Below are 19,290 nucleotides of genomic sequence, written 5' to 3'. Positions count from 1 at the left end.
CCAAGGGAGGCTTCCGACTATTAACTCTCACCGTGAAACGTTTAACCAAGTTAAAACTTGAGCTAAATATCCTACTTTCTTTCTCCCCATAATCTTTCTGAAAGCCAAAATCCCTGCAGGGGAGCAGGAGGGAAGGCAGGCTATGGGAAAAACAGAATGTTAATGACCTCCTGAGGGGCGGAAGGCGCGCTGGAGTTAGGGAACCCCTGCCGCCTTCCTTTGAAGTGCACCTTTACAGCGGCGCCCACTGGATAGGTATTTGATTCCTCCAACCATCCCATCACTACCACCTCCTTTTCTTTCGAGGAAATAGAATAAAGCTGACAGAACAACTGAGGAAGCTCTTCTCAGTTTCTGACTTACTCGTGCTTCCTGTCGCCTTTGACCTGTTTGCTCCTGGCCTCCCCCATCAGACTGGGACTCCCTGGGAGAAAGAATAAAATTTATTCATCCTCACATAACCCCAGTATGTTGGCAAGAAGGGCAAACAGTGAGCTTACTATAGGTGTAATTCGTAGTAATAAACAGGGATCATTCTTTGTGTTAGGTGCTATTCTACTTGCTTTATATTATGTGTGCTATTATTGCAGGTGGGGAAGTTGAGGCACACAGAGGTTAAGGAGCTTGTTCAGACTCATAAACTAATAAAAGAACAACAAATACAATTTTGAGTACATTCTGTTTTTTTTTTTTTCTCAAGTGTCTGAAAAGGGAGCCATTTAAAGAAGGTTTCCTGGTTTTTGTTTTTTTTCTATCCTTTCTTCTGAGTCTCATTTCCTTGGTTATCTGAGGGGCTTGGTTCCCCCAAACTAGACTTTTCCTCTTCCAATATCTTACATAGTGTCTGTATGAAGATTCCAGTTACTCCTGCAGCTTTGGTTCAACAGAATTGGATTCTGCCCACCTGTTGGGTAGACATCCTCTACATACCTGTGTCAAAGGGCAGACATAGGCTCTGCCAACACTATTATGATGTGTAATTGATTTATACTCCAGGTTCTATTTCTTCTTGGAGACATGGTGGTTGCTTCTCTTAACAATAAGCCTGCATTTCCAGCACTACTTTTCTCCTCTATTTTCCATTTCCTGTGGGAAAAAGTTAGACACACACACACACACAAACCACAATAATGTATGGTTTTTGTGGTAGGAAAATTTTTTTTAAAAGATGAATAATATAAAGTCTAAAAATTATGAAAATGTCAGGCCTATTAGTTTAGGAGTTTCTATTTTCTTTTCATTTAAGGGAAAAAAAGAACCCACATTTTTATTTTGGTCTTCATGGCTATAAGCTTAAGACCTGATTATGTGCTATGTTAACTCTTCCAATACACAGATTTGGTAACCCCCTTATTTTAATTAACAGATGAATACCAACTAAATGCCAGGTGGTTCAAGATGGAAAAGTAAGCAAGACAGATGGAGCCCTACATAATTTTTATACTTTAATGTTGCGATAATTAACCAAACATTCCCATAATGTACTTTGTCGAGAGCATTTTAGTTTTTGCCTCATGTGGCATTTCTTATTATTTCTATGAATATATGTACTCCTAAAATTATGATGAAGAAAAAGATGATGATAATAAAACAGCAGCAAAATCCAGACATTCATTTGCAGTTAAAAAAAATACTTTCATAAAAAGTAAATCAAGATTATGGGTCTCTGCCAAAGATTATTGATTCAGTGTTTAGAAGAAGATATTTTATTTTTTTGTAATAAGCCCTTTTTAGTGTATTTATTAACCTTCATTCCGAATTTCCCATTCTCATCATATTTTATCAGTGAACAACAATTGCACTTAGCAACTTAAATACATGGATGGATAGCCAAGATTATGGTTTAAAATGTTCATTTTTGGTTTGAAAAATAGAGTGAAATTAATATAATATTTTGCCTCATACATTTGTGGGACTGGTGTTTTGTTTATGTAAGCTGATTGGTTTTATTTCAGTGAAATATATTCATAAATTTTTATAAAAGTGAAATATAAGTTACATAAATTATTATAAAAGTGAAACTTGTTGAGATATTGCTGTTGTCAGCAGAATGAAAATTACTTGCTCTTGTCAAAATTTTTTATCTTATGAGACATTAGAAAGAGAACAAGAGGGAGAGGGAGAAAGAGAAAAGAAACACGATCAACCTTATGGTGATGAAAGCTCTCTCTTAGGAAAGCACAACAGAGGTGGCAGATTTGGCCATCAGACAACAAAGGGCCAAATAGTGAACCTGAGATGGTGAAATAAAATGCAACATCAACAAGGAAAGGCCATAGATAAATAGTAAAAGGACCAACTTGCCACAAAAAAACCATTGACATTTTCCCAGAGTCCAGGCAAAGTGGTGGTGGCCGGTTAATGTTGGAATGTTTTCCTAGGGTTAAAAGGAGAACCCGCAGCAAGTCTGTTCAGAATTTACAAAGTGTTTGAATAACATGGACAGTGTTTTGATAACACATTTTTAGTGGGGGTGAAAATAGTAGAATTTATTGGGGAATTTATATGGGCCCCCTTGGTTGTGTGGGAGTTGGAGGCAGGGGTGGACGGGAGGTAAACCATGTATCATTACACGCATCTATAACTAACCACTGTAATTTATTCATACACATGTGTATGTATTTGTTGTATAATAGTGTTGTTATCCCAAGTGCTTCTTATTTTGCCTTAAAAAGATTCATTCATTGATAGTAGTTACCTTTAAGAGGGAAAAGAAGTCTCCTGGTCAAGTTGGCAATAATTTTGTTATTAAAATGAACTGATGGAATGAAGTTGGTATTATTGCCTGGAACAATAAAGCATCCTTACCACACAGATTTGGCCTTTGCTTTCGTATATCTCTCATAGGTTCCTGCTTGTTTCATCTCAGGCTGGAAGATGAAAGATTTGAATTAATCCAACCAATATTTGGGTGCTAAGGGATCTCCTCCTGGTGTTGATGTTTTTGTTTCAATGTATCCCTGTCAGTTGAACCACATAAAACCAGGCACCTTTCAATAAATGTCTCATGTGGATTTCATGAAGCTTGGGGTGTAATTGAAATCAAACAGCAAACAGGCTGGAAGGCTCTGTTATTTGCTCACCTAATCTAAGTAAGGTGCTGCCTGACATGTTTGCTGAAGTTTTCTTTTCTGGTCCTTTTTCTAGAAAAGAGTGCTTGCATTTTAAGATGTGGTCTGAACATAAGAAAACATTTTTTTAATGCCTCTTTCCCCATTTATAAGTATTATTGAGCCAGAAAAAGGAAAATCCATTCTAAGTAGGAAATTACAGGTTTGCTCTTTTGTAACTCTTCAGGTATTTTGGACTATTATAGTTCATATGTAATAATAAAATGTAATTAGTTAATTAACACGGAACCATTAAATGAGATTTCTTTGTCTCTATGCAGCCAGAAAAAAAATATCACTATTTGAAACAGTATTTTTCTTCATTTTAAAGAGGAATTTGTTATATACGTTTATAGATGTAATATAACATGTAATATAATACACATTTTCCATATTCTAAAAATCCTGGGTCCCAGAGTAGATTTATAGAGACTGTTTTAATTCTTTTTGAATTTGACTTTGCTTCTCTATTTGTAAAATGTGGTAGAGTTTGGGTATCATAATTGGTTTATTTGGAAGTTGGGGAAAAATATTCCCTGTTCCAATAATCAATTCAAATCCTAATTATACATACCGTGCATATATTTAATAATTTGGTAGCATTCGGAATGAACCCACGCGGTTCACGAGCTTGCTCTGAAAATGGAATAGAATCAACTCTTTCTGATACAGCGCGGGGGACAGCTGGCCTGTGTTATTTGCGCCAGAGTGGGTCGGAACGATGCCTGTTGCCTGCAATGGCACTCTGCCATGAGCAGCGTTTCCCTGGTCGCTTGGAAAGCATTTTGAAGGGACATCAAGGCCAGCTTCTGGGTGCGTTAAAGCGCAAAGCAAAATCGACGTATACTTTTGGTCACCCTATTGGCAAATGACGTGAGAGTCAGTCTGACACCTACTTTTGCATCAAACATCCTGAAGCTCAGGTCAAGGCTAATGTGGAGGTGCCCATGAGTCGCAACAAGCACTCGCTAGCAAAAGGCTATGTCGCCAGCGCCTTGTGGCCCCTTCCATTCCCTTGAGCTCGCAACCCCCTCTTTGAAAATGAATTTTACAGAAGCGCTGTACTATTTGAAAAATCAATTTTCAAGACTTCCCGGGGTCAGAGTAAAACAAAACTAGGGGAGCTATGCGTGGACAGTAAAGTGATCAGAGTAGGCAGTCACACTAATAAACTAAATTTATGTGAGAAAATATAGGGCATGCTTGATGCCAGGTTTGCGGGAATCTACACAGTGCTGGCCAGGACCCAAGCTTACAAGGCCATCGCACGAGTCAACTGGTCTTAACTTGTTCTTCTTAAGTCCCCAGCTGAGCCTTGACCCTGAAAAACTTTGTGCCCTCCAAGTTTTCATCATTACACAAAAACCCTGATAAATCTCCGGGAGCAGTCAAGTGCACTGAGGATTGCTTGACTCTCCTAACTCAGATGTGCGGATGCTGGTGCTGTAATGGTTTGAACGCGGGCTGGAAAGCTTCGCGTTGTTCTACACGGGCGTTTTCGCGCTTAGCAAATCCTGAGGCCACTTCATCTGTTGTACGCAAAAAGTTTCCCGTGTGATCGCATTCGGTGGGGGAGCGGAATCCAGATATCTCAGCCGGAAAACGCGCTCCGCGAGCGATTACTGGAAAGCGTTGGTAATTGCTTATCAACAGCGAATATTCAGGCTTCTTACCCGAATGGAACGTGCTTCCCCCTTTTGTAAAAATAAAACAATAAAACAGCGACGTTTTAGATTGTTTGCGGAAACGCAGGGACGAAACAGGCAGCTGGGGCAAAGGAGTTTAATTCAATATCAAACTGATTATTTCACTGATTATTCCGCCTTCTGTATTGTGCCGCAGAGGAGAGGCGCAGGGAATCTTAACCGCGCAGCTGCTAGGGAACCTTTGTGTCCTGGTGTCAGGTCACACTGACGATGTTGTTGGCTGAGAGGGTAGAAACCATCCGGAATTCAGGAAAACTAAGCAGCGTGAATTTTAAATTGTAGGCAAAAAAAAGTGTTTGCTTCCTGAAAGTAGGTTTGTTGGCGTGGATTAGAGTGTTTGGCTCTTTGGTCTCAGTAACCCACCCTTCTCTGAGAGCTTGGATGGTCAAGTATGCCAGTGGGCTGTCGTCGTCCGGGAATCCCAAAAGCAGAACGAGAGGATTCTCTTCACAAACCGTTCCCATTTGGTAAAAAAGATGGAACCTAACAAAAAGAGGTGCGCTGTGTTGAAAGTCAGGGAGTTCTCTGTAAAAAGGAAGGTGTGCCTTCAAATTACAGCCTCTGACAGTGAGAGACTGTTTTGGGTCGCTCTCCAACTCGCCCTAATTTGATGCAGTTTGGAGACCCGCACTTTTCTTCAAGCTGTCAGCTTGCAGACATGTTTTCCCTCCAGCCTCTAATTCCTGCTCCTGAGCTACCAGCGCACAGCACTGGGATGACTCTTATGCCAAGGGTGGACTTTGCTATGAGGACCTCAAACCCTGTTTCCCCCAGCGAAATACAGACACCAAGTTTGATTATCACAGAGGGACATAGTCTCAAAAACAAACAATTCCCCCCAAAACTCCACCAAACCCAAAACAATAACAAAACATAAAACAGGCTAAGAAAAAGAAAGTCGCAGGCAACTTGATCCAATTAATAAATGCTTAATTGAATTAGTGTCACCTCCATCAGCCAATAGAAGGATCTCCAAACTGTGGAGCTGCGAAGCCCCTCCCTGGCCGCACACATATAAGCACGTAGCAACAGCCCGCAAGTTTCCAAGTGATCAAGTGGACGGATGGTTTGGTAATAGAAATAGGGCTGAACGGCGTAAGTTGATGGGTGTATGGGATCTAAGTCCTCATCTTCCTGGGTGTGAGAGTAGGGTCCATACAGGCAAGGAGGACTGAGAGGAAGGAGAGTGCTTCTTGGTCACTTTCCATCTCCTACCTAGGAACTCAGCGCGCTTTCCTTTCGGAAAGGACGCTGGATTCGAAATGAGGGCTGTAGCAGTCTCCTAGTCCTCAGGTGGGTAGCCGGGGCGAGGAAGGAAGGGAAGTTACCTTCCTCTCGGAAGAGGGCGCTGGCTCCCCCATCCTGCCTTTATAATAAGACCACGGGAGGAGAGGAAGCAGCCAGCTGCCGTCTGCAATTTGCAAAGCATGCAGTTAGGGGAGCAGCTCTTGGTGAGCTCTGTAAACCTGCCTGGCGCACATTTCTACCCCCTGGAGGGTGCGCGAGGCGGCGGGGGAGGGAGCACCAGCCTTCTCCCCAGCGTTGCCCTCTCGCCTCAGAGGCTGGACTTAGACAAAGCGCCTAAGAAGTTCTCCAGCAGTCTCTCGTGCGAAGCGGGGAACGCGGACCCCACAGACGCAAGAGCGGGGCCCCCCGCTGCCATGCTCAGTGACGCCGACGCCGGAGACACCTTTGCCAGCGCCACGGCAGTTGCCAAGTCAGGGCCCCCGGACGGCCGCAAGGGCTCCCCCTGTGGGGAGGAAGAGCTGCCCTCGGCCGCTGCCGTTACTGCAGCCGCGGCCGCCACCGCGCGCTACTCCATGGACAGCCTGAGCTCCGAGCGCTACTACCTTCAGTCTCCCGGGCCCCAAGGCTCCGAGCTGGCTGCGCCCTGCTCGCTCTTCCAGTATCAGGCGGCGGCCGGGGGATCCCACGGATCTGTTTATCCTACTTCCAGTGGCGCGCGTTACCCCTATGGCTCCATGCTGCCCCCCGGTGGATTCCCCACAGCTATGTGCCCACCCGGGAGGGCACAGTTCGGCCCGGGAGCGGGCGTAGGCAGTGGCGCGGGCAGCAGCGGCGGTGGGGACAGCGGCCCGGGCGCTTATCAGTACACCCAAGGGTCTGCGCTCTATGGGTCGTACCCTGCAGCGGCAGCGGCGGGATCTTGCGGAGGATTGGGGAGCCTGGGGGTTCCAGGTTCCGGCTTCCGCGCCCATGTCTACCTGTGTAACCGGCCTCTGTGGCTCAAATTCCACCGTCACCAAACCGAGATGATCATAACTAAACAGGGCAGGTGAGCTCAGAGTGAAGGGGCCCCTGGGGTGCGGGGAAAAAGGAAGAGTGTGGTCCTGGGGACGACCCGGTGTGAGGTAGTTGTGGCCGCTGGCTTTACTCTCTTCTTGAATGCTTTTCCGCGCTCAATAAGGGAGACACCGCCTCTCCAAAGCTGCATCCCTTTCCATCAGCACACCTAAGGCTTGAGTAGAGGGCTAAGGTTATGGCTGCATTGTCCCCTCCCCTCTCCACATTCTCGTCTGGATTGAGAAGGAGGCAGAAATGACATTTGGGCTTGTCCACAAGGTTGGATTCAAGAGGTTCATCTGCTTGGGGGGTATGTTGGGTTACTGCGTGTTGGCAAGGAGCTGCGGATGGGAAAAAGAGCCAGAGCAGGCTACTGCTTGAGCGCAGTATCTGGGTTCCTGTAGTTTTAGGTTCCTCGGTCTACACCTGGCGCCTCTGGGAGATGTACGGGAGGCCTAGAACATTGTTCTTACAAGGTTGTCTCTTACAGGGTAGGTGGATAGGTTTTTAAGTAGGCTTGGAGTCGTACTTGTCTCAGGTTCCAAGGACTACAAAATTTTGATAAAACACCCAACCCAACTGCTAAGTTATATCGGGAGACAGTGAGGAGTAGGTGCTGGGAGAGAAGCACATAAAGGGGACTTTTAGTCTAAAGTTTATGCACACACACAAACGTAATGTTCTCTGGTACTTGTGTATTTCAAAATAATTTTTAACATCCCCAGAGGAAAATTATTAAGTGTCTGAAAGAACTGAGAACCTAAGTCTGGAAAGGTTTCAGGAGCATGTAAATTAGGGAACTACTGATGTTGGGACAGATTATTTCAGAAAAGGTGGAGATGTTCTAAGAGTTATCAATTCAAAAAAAATTTCATAGTTTCGGGTTGATTTATCTGTTTTTTGCTTATTGCAGACTTCTAAATGTCCTACTCTGCCCTGGGTGTCTGGGGGAATCAGGGAGTGTCCTGGCGCATTCTTAGGCATCCGGATTTAAAACACTTATCCTGGTTCTGTTCCCTTGCACAGGCGCATGTTTCCTTTCTTGAGCTTCAACATAAACGGACTCAATCCCACCGCCCACTACAACGTGTTCGTAGAAGTGGTTCTGGCCGACCCTAACCACTGGCGCTTCCAGGGGGGCAAGTGGGTGACCTGTGGCAAAGCTGACAATAACATGCAGGGTGAGGAGAAAGGAGGCGTGGGCAGGGAAGAAATCAGAACCTTCACCTCAGACAACTTACGTTTAGTTCTACCCCCTCCCCCAAACTGGGGCCTAGAGATGTTAGTATGAGTTTCTCTGTGTTGGTTGTTTCCAGGAGAGGAGAATTGCTAAGTCTTTCTTGCCTTATATAAATACACAGAAACTTTAAGTATGACCCTTCGCCCCTTCCCTGACCCTAGGTTTAAGAAACTAATAGTCATATGAGATGCTCAGTGCAAAGGGTTCCTGGCATTGTTTAATGTTCATTGGAGAAAGCCCTGGCCAAGGTTGAATTCACCCATAAAAGTTCAGCCACCTTACAGCTTTAGAAGGTTCAAATTAATCTTTAAGAATCATTTTCTGTTGGCCTTGTTTTTGTTCTGAGATACTGTTGAGTGTCTGTCCAAGGAAGGATGGACGCACAGGAACCTTGGGAGGGGAGGGTATCAGTAGAGCCCTGCGGTTCTCCATTGACCTCTGTAAGCACTTGTGCTGAGAATCTGGGTCTTATATCTTGTCCATAGCTAACAAACATCCCTCCCATACCACCATTCCTGGACAGTCCTATATGCTTGGGTTTTGTGTTTTATTTCATTTTCTCATAGGTAACAAAATGTATGTTCACCCAGAGTCTCCTAATACTGGTTCCCACTGGATGAGACAAGAGATTTCCTTTGGGAAATTAAAACTCACCAATAACAAAGGTGCAAATAACAACAACACCCAGGTAAGTGACAAAAGAAGAGGGGGGTATCCTCTGGCTACTGGTCTCTTTTCTAAGAAGAGTTCAGTCTCTTTTTACTGTGTTTATTATATTTGCAGTTGTGACTTGTTTGCTCACCTTTTTTTTTTAAACCTTATTTTCATTTTCTTAATGGATTTCATTAATAGTTGGCTATTGGGAAAAGAAATATTGAAATCTTTGGAGGACTTAGGAAACTAAGAGGAAAGAGTGCATTTATCCAGATAACAGATGGAGTTAAACTTTAAGTTTCAAAAATAGCAATGATAAGATCCTAAAAATGGCAATAATAAAGAAAACTGTTGATTGCAGCAAGCAGGAGTCCCATCTCAAAATATATAGGTTGTTAAAATCTACTCTTAGCCTTTTAGACATTTTAGATTTGGCAACTCTTTTTTTGTAACATTTCCAGATGATAGTCTTACAGTCTTTACACAAATACCAGCCACGACTGCACATTGTTGAAGTTACGGAGGATGGTGTGGAGGACCTGAATGAACCCTCAAAGACCCAGACCTTTACCTTCTCAGAAACACAATTCATTGCAGTGACTGCCTACCAAAACACTGATGTGAGTACCCCAAATTTCTGAAGACTCTCTTAAGCTAGGTTCTGTATGTTAAAGCACCCAATGACTATTCTTCTCCCCTATCTAGATTACTCAACTAAAGATTGATCATAACCCCTTTGCAAAAGGCTTCAGAGACAACTATGATTCGTAAGTACAGCTTTTGTTCATACTTGTATGGTCAGTTTTGAATAGGATATATGTCATCACTTTGCTGAGGGCATATTCTAGGAAGAACTTTCTTATTGGATTTCTACCAATTCTTATTTTTGCAATTTTTTGCTTTAATTAATTTTGCTTTAGAAGTTTTATAGAAAGGTTTTGTTAATTTCTAATGAAATGTTAAGGGCTTAACTATGGCATGCCTTTTTTCTACATTTGAATTAGAGATTTGAAATTTTAAAATTTTGCATTATGTATATACGTTCCTTTTTCATTTGACCCAACTTTTTATACTCACAAGAGCAGCTATTTTTACTCCCCCCTGCCATGGCTACAAAAGAAAAACCTAAAATGAAAAGGGTATATTTTCACAACATCAAAAAGCAAGGTTAAAATATGATCATCTAACACTGTAGCCAGTGCTCTGTTCATCACATTGTCAAGTAGGATTGTTCTAAAACTTGCAAAAGTCGATTTCTTAAAGTTTAAATACTTAATGCCTGGGAGGAAACCCTTTCTTAAATAGTGGGAAATTTTTTCCATGAGCCAAGAGTCCAGCTAAAATTGGTCAGGATATCCCTTGCCCTCTGTTCCTTTTGTCCAAAATATTAGCCTTCTCAATTCAGATAATTGACAGCATTGACAGCAAACCCTTTTTTGTTTTGGGTGCCGTAGTTTGTTTGGGAACAACATTAGCTGTTTTTTTTTTTTTTTTTTTGAAGTGTTTCTTTTTATATTGTAGCATGTACACCGCTTCAGAAAATGACAGGTTAACTCCATCTCCCACGGATTCTCCTAGATCCCATCAGATTGTCCCTGGAGGACGGTATGGTGTTCAAAACTTCTTCCCGGAGCCCTTTGTCAACACTTTACCTCAAGCCCGGTATTACAATGGTGAGAGAACTGTGCCACAGACCAATGGCCTCCTTTCACCCCAACAAAGTGAAGAGGTGGCCAACCCTCCCCAGCGATGGCTTGTCACACCTGTCCAACAACCTGGGACCAACAAACTAGACATTGGTCCCTATGAATCTGAATATACTTCTAGTACATTGCTCCCATATGGTATTAAATCCTTGCCCCTCCAGACATCTCACGCCCTGGGATATTACCCTGACCCAACCTTCCCTGCAATGGCAGGGTGGGGAAGTCGAGGTTCTTATCAGAGAAAGATGGCAGCTGGACTACCATGGACCTCCAGAATGAGCTCTCCTGTGTTCCCTGAAGATCAGCTGTCCAAGGAGAAAGTCAAAGAGGAAATTAGCTCTTCTTGGATAGAAACACCCCCTTCCATCAAGTCTCTAGATTCCAATGATTCAGGTGTATATACCAGTGCTTGTAAGCGAAAGCGGTTGTCTCCTAGCACCTCCAGTAATGAAAATTCTCCTTCTATAAAGTGTGAGGACATTAATGCTGAAGAGTACAGTAAAGAAACTTCAAAAGGCATGGGAGGATATTATGCTTTTTATACAACTCCCTAAAGAGTTCTTTTAACTTTGTAAGAATTAGCTAACTCTTTGCAGATGGACTTGGTGGTGTTTATGTTGTCTTCTTTGCCTAGGTTGCCAAAAAAAATTTGCCTTCTACCTTGATGTATCCTGTTTTGTGCAATTCTCTAAAAGAAGGTACCAAAGCTTTTTTGATTGCTGCAGGTAACTGAAACAGACCTAGCAATTTTTTTCTTATAAAATAAAGTTAATGGAGGACTTTGAAATATTTCAAAATTGGAAGGTTATTCAAGGTTCTGGACTTGTTTATTGGAGACACTAAACATTCAGAGAAGCAGGCTGTGAAGATTGAGTGTCAGCACTATCAAATGAGTTAAATTCTTTGGTTCTCATTTCTACTTATAAATCTTTAAGAAAATAGAAGGTCAGAATGTTAAAGTGTTTCATTTCTGGAAGAGAAAGACTCAGCTAAAGCTTCAACAGGGGACTTTTTGCTGTTTCTATCAGGGGCTAAAGACACATGGCCAGAGAGTCAAAAAAAACCTTTGTCAAAGTGCTTTAGTCTTACCTGATTTTGATTCTTTACAGGATTTTGGAACAAGCCATGGTCTTTCTAGGCTTTTACTGTGTTCTGGGGTGGCCTGAAGGACTTTGGAAAGGGCAAGAGAGGGAGGAAAAGAAGGAGAGAAGGAGAAGTGAAGGGGAGAAAATTTAAAAATGTACAGTCCCATGTGTTTAGATACACTGTAGAATAATGTGGAATATATTGTACAAATAGGCTATATAGGTATTTGAGATAATGTAAAATGGTGCTTTGGCTTTGTAAAGAATTTGCAAATCACTTAACAACTGCAAGGGTAAGGGAAGAGTTCATCGTCTCAGTGATATATGGGTATATTCTGTTTATTTCTTTGGTAGTTAAGAATATATTCAGCTACTCTGTACAAACTTGAATCATGTTTAAGGAAAACTACTCCTTCATCCTCTTCCTTGGCCATCCCCAACTCCCCACCTTGGTATGTGAAGAAACTACAATCTGATGTCACAGCTCCTATGGACTTTTTAGAGACCTTGGAGTTTTATGTACGGTCCTAATCATTTTTAATAAATGTGGTTCAATATGGGAATGGGCTTAGCTCTCTTTTCTGTTCTCTGGGTTTTAGTCTTTGCTTTTAAAAATCTCATTTTGCTTCTTCCTCTGCCCATCTCCAGTTGGTGAACACTGTCTTCCCTACCCCCACGAAAAGTGCTATAATCTCTTAAATGTATACTGGAGTCATGAAGGGGCTGGGTTGGGGATGTTTTCTTTATCTTTTTTCCTTGAAGATGAATGGGCCTATTTCCTCACCCCACTGAGAAGTCTGGACAATGGGTGTTGGCTGGGTGTGGGGTAGGAAGGGAGTGTTCGCCGCTGGAGATGCCTACTTCAGACTTAATCCAATCCTGAAAATCTCCACACCTGGACCTTGGTCATGTAGCTTTCTGTGCTTTTTCTGAGGTTAGTGGCAGCTACCACTTTCTGGGCCAACATAGGCTCCCTGAGAACACCCGCAGCCCTTCCCACACCTTGGTGTGACTCAGGGAGGAAGCCTGCCCACCACAAGGCTATTGTTCTTACTTGCAATGGCTGCCAAATTTAGCTGGTGATGCTGGGGCAATGGCACCCGCTGGGGCTAGAGGATTTCAAAGGAGGATTCAGCCTGTTCCACCCCACTGGAGAGTAAGCGAACTGACTGGGCAGAGGTTTTTCTTGCACTTAGACCACTTAGTTGGCTCATATTTCTGAACCATAGGTGTGAGGAAGAGTTCAACCAAGGAATAGGGGGCGAAGGTCCTTTGTCCCTGTCAGACATCCCATAAGGCTTATCAGCAGACGGCTTAAAGCCCAGCTTGCAAGCCCTTCTAAGCCCCCTTCTCACCCTGGGATAAAGGCCTGGCTGGGAAGGTCATTCTAACTACTCACTGCGGAAATGCAGCTGCTAAGAGGATTAGTTGCAGGGAGGCAAGCTATCAGATAGCTCTTCTTTCTCGTCTGCACCCAGTTAAGGCCTCCAGGAGCACATACCTGGAATGTACAGTCTCCCAACCCCTGCATCCTCTGGGGCCAGAGCTCTTTCTGCATCACCATGACTTTGTAGCTTCAACTCCGGCTTTGCGTTTCCAAAGGTGCCTGTTGAAAACTCTTTGGCAAAGTCGCCCAAAATCTCACCGGAGAGCTGGAGAAGGATAGTTGGATGATTTTCTTTTTAATATGTATTTATTGTGGATGACAGCATTGGACTCCGGAGGGGGAACTCATAGCCTTCCTAACTTCCACATCCAACAGTGGTGTATTGGGAGATACTGTGGAATTTCAAAACTGCGCTCTCCAATTGTGCTCTCCATTTTCTGCCGGTAGAGTATCCGACTATGCTAAATACAGCCAGGAAAAAGAGGACTTGGCCCTAGTCTATTTCAAGTCCTGTATATTTTTGCACCGTACAGTAAAAAGAACTTGATACTTGTGAAAAGTCCCTCACAGTGTTTAATGGAAACGTGTAAGTGGCTGAGTGGCCCTAATTAACACCTTGTGATAAGGCATTCCTAAGATGGAGTGTCAGACACCAAATTGTGAAGAGATGTATCTAATTAATCCTCCTAGTATGACACCAATAAACAAGCCGCCATTTAAATAAAGATCAAGGGCTAGGAGCTTGGTTTGTTTACATTCTCCACCTGGGTCCCCGCGTTTGCATGCTGTGTTTGCTGCGCAGACACTGGTGGGTCCGCTGGCCCGCCAAGGTTTGCTTCTCCTCTGTTATTGCCACAAAAACACTTAATAAAACAAAGTCAACCGGAAAAACGCGGTTAAAGAAAAGGCCGACTCAGAGTTGGAAAAATTATTTGCCATTTTCCACTCCTGTCGTCTACATCGCCAAACGGTTCTGGTTATTTGAGGTAAAAAAAGAAAAGGTATAAAAAGCAACCCACATGAGGGGGTGATGTTTTTCTGTTTTGGGGAGAATTCGGAGCAGAACTTTCCTCCGACCCACATCCCGGTAGGAGTTTGCTTCCTGACGGTTCCAGGATTTGTCTTCTTTGGTGCAGAAGCCAAGAATTTCTGGGATGTATGGTAGTTGTCCTGGGGGTGAGGCAGGGCGCTGCCAAATGCCTGGAAAAGCGGGCAGAACCTGAAAAGAATTTGGGCAGGAGGGAAACAGTAGATTAGCTCGCCATATTTTCAGCCCACGTTTGCAGTCGGTTCGCAACAACTTATCTCCCCGAACGACAATAAAGTTTCCAAGTTCCAAATTTACTGATAGTTCCAGTTTCCTTGTTTTACAGCCATTTATTAACTTCAAACCTGAGTTAAGGCAGGTTCGTCGTCTCTCTCCAGTCTTTTCGTTCTTTCTCAAACATGAAGCAAAGGAATGGTGCGATTAAAAATAAAATCTCTGAAGATGTCATGGAATGCTCCGGAATGAAAACATTCCCTCGTCTCCTTGATTTTTATCAACATTCAGTCTCCGCTAGGAACAAAAATTGAAGTCGTGGGCTGGAGGCGGTAGCTCAAGTGGTAAAGCGTGTCTGCCTAGCAAGCATGAGGCCCTGAGATCAAACCCCAATACCAAAATATAAACAAAATTCAAGTCGTTCCTTTTTAACTCACCTGGACAGTGTTCCCTTCCACTTCCCTGTTCGCCCCATTAAGTCCTTTTCCTCTCACCTTGTGGAGGTTTCTAAATAACCAGGAGACACTTTTTAATAGACAATTTGCAAAAAAATGTGTTGGTGAGCCCAATTGAGTCTCCCTCAATGAAATACCCTTTTGTCCCACCATTCCTCAAGTTCAGACTTTCAAATATGCTTGGCAACTCAAGTCCAGTTTAGGAGGATTCAAGGAATCCATTCCCTTTAAACATCTCTTCCTCCCAGTTCACTTTTCTTCCTGACTCCTATAGAGGCATGAACCCAGCGCACAGCTCAGAGTTCACTGCGTTGCATTCCTGCATGACGAAATCTGGCATCTCAATTTCCTTCTGGGTTCAGGAGCTGTGACTCCTTGGAAGCCTGAAATTATAGGCACTTTTTCTTTTCTTTTCTTCCCCCCCTTTCTTTCTTTCCTTCCAATCCGATTCTGACTTTGGTGACCATTGAATTTCTCCTTATTACTGTTTAGAAGAAAAGTAAAGTTCTTTTGACGACATACACACCTCTTCTGCCCTAGTAATCCTCTGCGTGTCACCAAGACTGCATAGATACAACTGCGTCAGACGCTAAACAAGCTGTCAGCAATGGTCCCCAAAGTGCACCAAGGGCAGATGGATCTCTGCCGGCAAAGCGTGGGTAGCTGCTTATTTGAGGCAGCACATCTATTTAATTGTCCCCCAATTCTCCGCACCGCCATCCTCTTAAAATGTCCCAAACACCCATCAGGTGACAGCTGCAGAATTTCTAGCCTATGAAACCTGCTCTCCTCTGATCTGCAGACAGCCCGCGCCATCTGGTGGCCATCTGGAGCACTGATCTCTTGGACTAAAGGCGCTTTCACCATCATTGGACCTGCTTTGACAAGTCCTCATTCTGATTTTTTTCTTTTCAACTTTTTTATTAATATATAATAATTACACAGGGGTTTCTTTGTGACATTCCCATATATGCATACAATATACCTGGGTTAGATTCTCCCCATCATTATTCTCCCTCATCCCCTCTCCCCTTTCTTAAAATGACTCTGACAGGTTTCAATGTTCCATCTTCATACACATATACAAACTACATAGACCATATTCACTCTCCTTTATCCTCTTCACTTACCTTCCCCCTCACACTAGTCTTCTTCCCTTAACATGACCTGTTTCATATTCTTGTCCTTCATTAAGTGTATGTCTAGTGTTCAAAGGGGCTTTGCCATGCTATTTCATCTGTGAGCACAGTATACTTTATTCAGTCTAACCCCTTCTGTTACTCTTCTTTATCCTTTCCCCCTTCCTTGTATTGTTCAACAGCTTTCAGTGAATTTTGTTGTGACTCATTCCTACTCAGATGCAATTTATTTCAATATTTTTCACTTTCTATCATTCTTGTTTCCTTTCCCTACTCCACCTAGTCACCTCAAACACTTCCATTATTGGAAACATGTTCTCTCTATATATGAATATATGATAATGCTTCATTTGTTGTATATGCATCTATCTTCCACATATGAGAGAAAACATGTGACCTTTTTCTTTCTGAACCCAGGTTACTTCACTTAATATGATGATCTTCAGTTCCATCCATTTACCTTCAACAACATAATTTCATTTTCTTTTGCTTCTTTTTTTGTGGCACTGGGGTTTGAACTCAGGTCCTCACACTTGCTTGGGCAGGTGCGATAACTGTTTGAGCCACTCTACCAGCCCATAATTTCATTTTCTTAATCTATTCATCAGTTTTGGACATCTGAGCTGTTTCCATAGCTTGGCAAAACGTGGGTGTTTAGGTGTCTTTGTTGTATCCTGACTTACTGGGTCATATGGTAGTTCTATCTTGAAATTTTGCAGGAACCTCCATACAGCTTTCCATGGTGGTTGTATTAATTTACATTCACTCTAGATAAGGGTTCTTCTCTTCCACCCCCATCCTTGTTAGCATTTGTTGGTTTTGTTCTTGATGATTGCTATTCTAGTAATAGGAATGAGGTGGAATCTTCTTTTCTTTTTTATTATTAGCATATTATAGTTGTATGTGGGAACATTGTGACATTTACATAAGTGCTTACAATATATCTTAAGTAGTTTCACCCCCTCCACCTTTCTAATTTATCCCCCTTCCCCATTATTAGAATAATTTCAACTGGTTTCATTTTTTTATTTTCATACATGAATTCAAAATACACCCATCATATTTGCCCTCCTTCACCTTTTCCTTAAGCCTTCCACTATCCCACTGGTACCCACCCCTGGACAACACCTGTTTTACTTTATTGTCTTTCATTTATTAATGAAGAACATTTTTGTTACTTTATGATAGTTATAGAGGGGACACCCCTGGACAACACCTGTTTTACTTTATTGTCTTTCGTTTATTAATGAAGAACATTTTTGTTAGTTTATGATAGTTATACAGGGGATTTCATTGTGATGTTTCCGTATATACATATAGTATACTCTGAATTGCTTCATTCCCTCCATTATTCTCCCTCCTATCACATTTCCTTTCTTATGATGGTATCAACAGGTTTCAAAGTTCCATATTCATAATTCTGTAGAAAATACTCAAGCATATCCACCCTCCTTTACCCTCTTCTTTTATTCTCCATTTTCCACCAGTGCCCTCCACTTACCTTTATTGTTTAGGTTTCTATTTTTCAGTGGGAATTTTGCCTTGGAACTTTACCTCTAAATATATTATGCTTAAGTCAGCCTAGCCTCCCTCCACTGTTCTTCCTCACCTCTCCCCAATCCTGTGTTTTTCAACAGTTTTCAGTGTGTTTAATTGGTCTTGTTCCTACACATATATAAGGTATTTCATTATTATTCACTTTCTACCATTCTTTCCTACTTTTCTTCCTCCCTTAGTCTCCTCTAACAGTACCATTTTTGGAAACATGCTTTGTATATATTTATATGTATATATGATATTGCTTGAATTTGTATTGGATCTGTCTTCTACATATGAGGGAAAACATGTAACCTTTGTCTTTTTGTACCTGGCTAACTTCACTTAAGATGATGCCCTCCTTTTCAATTCACTTGCCTGCAAATGAGAAAATTTCATTCTTCTTTATGGCTGAATACAATTCCACTGTATATAAATGCTACATTTTCTTAAACCATTCCTCAGGTTTAGGGCATCTGGGCTGTTTCCATAACTTGGCTATTGTGAATAGTGCTGCAATAAGCATTGGTATGCAGTTATCTCTATTGTAACTTGACTTACATTATTTTGAATATATCCCCGAGTAGTATTGCTGGATCATATGGCAGTTCTACTTTTAGTTTTTTGAGGAGCCTCCACAATGTTTTCCATAGTAGTTGTACTACTTTACATTCCCACCAATAGTGTGTGAGGGTTCCTTTTTCCCCCACATTCTCACCAAAACTTTTGTTGTTTGTGTTCTTGATGATAGCCATTCTAACAGGAGTGAGATGGATTATTTTATTTCAATGCTTGAAATACAACATTTTATGCCTTTCTTGCTTTTAAGGTTTCTGTTCAGAAGTCTGTTGCTATTCTGATGGGTTTACCTTTTTAGGTTTTTTGATGTTTCTTTCTCACAGCCTTCAATATTCTTTCCTTCTTCTACATTTTAAGTATAACATGCTGTAAAGCAGTCCTATTTTGGTTCTGTGTTTTTGGTGTCTGAGAGACCTTCTGTACCTGCATGAGCATGGGTTTCTTGAGATTTGGAAAATTTTCTGTTATTATGTTGCTGAATATGTTTCCTATGTCTTTGACTTGCACCTCTTCTCCTTTTTCACTGCCCATGGTTTGTAGGTTTGGTCTTTTGATGAAGTTGCAGAGTTACTGTATATTCCTTTCACAATTCCTCAGTATTTTCTCTGTTTTATTTTTTTCCCATTATATCTATTTTGTCTTTAAGTCCTGAGATTCTGTCTTCTACTTTTCTAGTCTGTTGGAACAGTGTATTTTTTATTTGACTTAACAAGCTTTTCATTTCTAGGGCTTCTAATTTTTTTGAGATTTTCTATATCTTTGTTAAACTCCTCTTTCACATGTTGTATTACCTTCTTTATTTCATTTATCTCTTTTAAAATATCTTCTTTGAGTTACTTCTGATTTTTTATACCATTTTTAAGTTTATTCAGTTGTTTCTGTGTCTTTTGAGTTTTTGATTTTCTTGGAATTTATTGATTTGTTTTTGTATGTACTCTTTAAGCTCTTGAAACTTTCTTATCATCATTCTTTTGAACTCAAAAACTAAGTTTTCATCCCCTTCCCTGTTCAGATTCTCTATTGTGTGATTGTTGACCTTTTAAGGAGTCATATCCCCCTGACTTCTTCTATTTCCCGGGCTTTTATATTGAGATTTGGTCATACATTGCTGATTAGGTTGAAGGGGTG

At 41.9% G+C, this 19,290-nt stretch overlaps 1 protein-coding gene across 3 annotated transcripts; it reads left to right on the top strand.

Annotated features, from left to right (window-relative positions):
• The first annotated feature begins 5,877 nt into the window (after positions 1-5,877).
• Eomes (eomesodermin) lies at positions 5,878-13,238 on the top strand. Of its 3 annotated transcripts, none has more exons than XM_074074008.1 (6): positions 5,878-7,112; positions 8,147-8,301; positions 8,927-9,048; positions 9,476-9,634; positions 9,720-9,781; positions 10,593-13,238. In XM_074074008.1, the coding sequence occupies exons 1-6, from the start codon at positions 6,244-6,246 to the stop codon at positions 11,272-11,274; spliced, it is 2,049 nt and encodes a 682-aa protein (XP_073930109.1). In that variant the 5' UTR covers positions 5,878-6,243; the 3' UTR covers positions 11,275-13,238. The 3 variants fall into 3 exon arrangements, with proteins under 3 accessions (XP_073930109.1, XP_020041943.1, XP_073930110.1); XM_020186354.2 differs by having other exon boundaries at positions 10,536-13,238; XM_074074009.1 differs by having other exon boundaries at positions 10,516-10,703.
• Positions 13,239-19,290: the final 6,052 nt, after the last annotated feature.

Source organism: Castor canadensis, chromosome 5, assembly GCF_047511655.1.
Source record: "Castor canadensis chromosome 5, mCasCan1.hap1v2, whole genome shotgun sequence".
Lineage (NCBI taxonomy): Eukaryota > Metazoa > Chordata > Mammalia > Rodentia > Castoridae > Castor > Castor canadensis.
The sequence above is the reverse complement of the archived record's forward strand: the minus strand, read 5'-3'. Positions and strand labels throughout refer to the sequence as shown.

Coding starts and splice junctions, on each gene's coding strand:
- Eomes (XM_020186354.2), top strand. CDS start 6,244: ATGCAGTTAGGGGAGCAGCTCTTGGTGAGCTCTGTAAACCTGCCTGGC. Junction 8,302..8,926: donor AGCTGACAATAACATGCAGG/GTGAGGAGAAAG, acceptor ATTTTCTCATAG/GTAACAAAATGTATGTTCAC. Junction 9,049..9,475: donor CAAATAACAACAACACCCAG/GTAAGTGACAAA, acceptor TAACATTTCCAG/ATGATAGTCTTACAGTCTTT.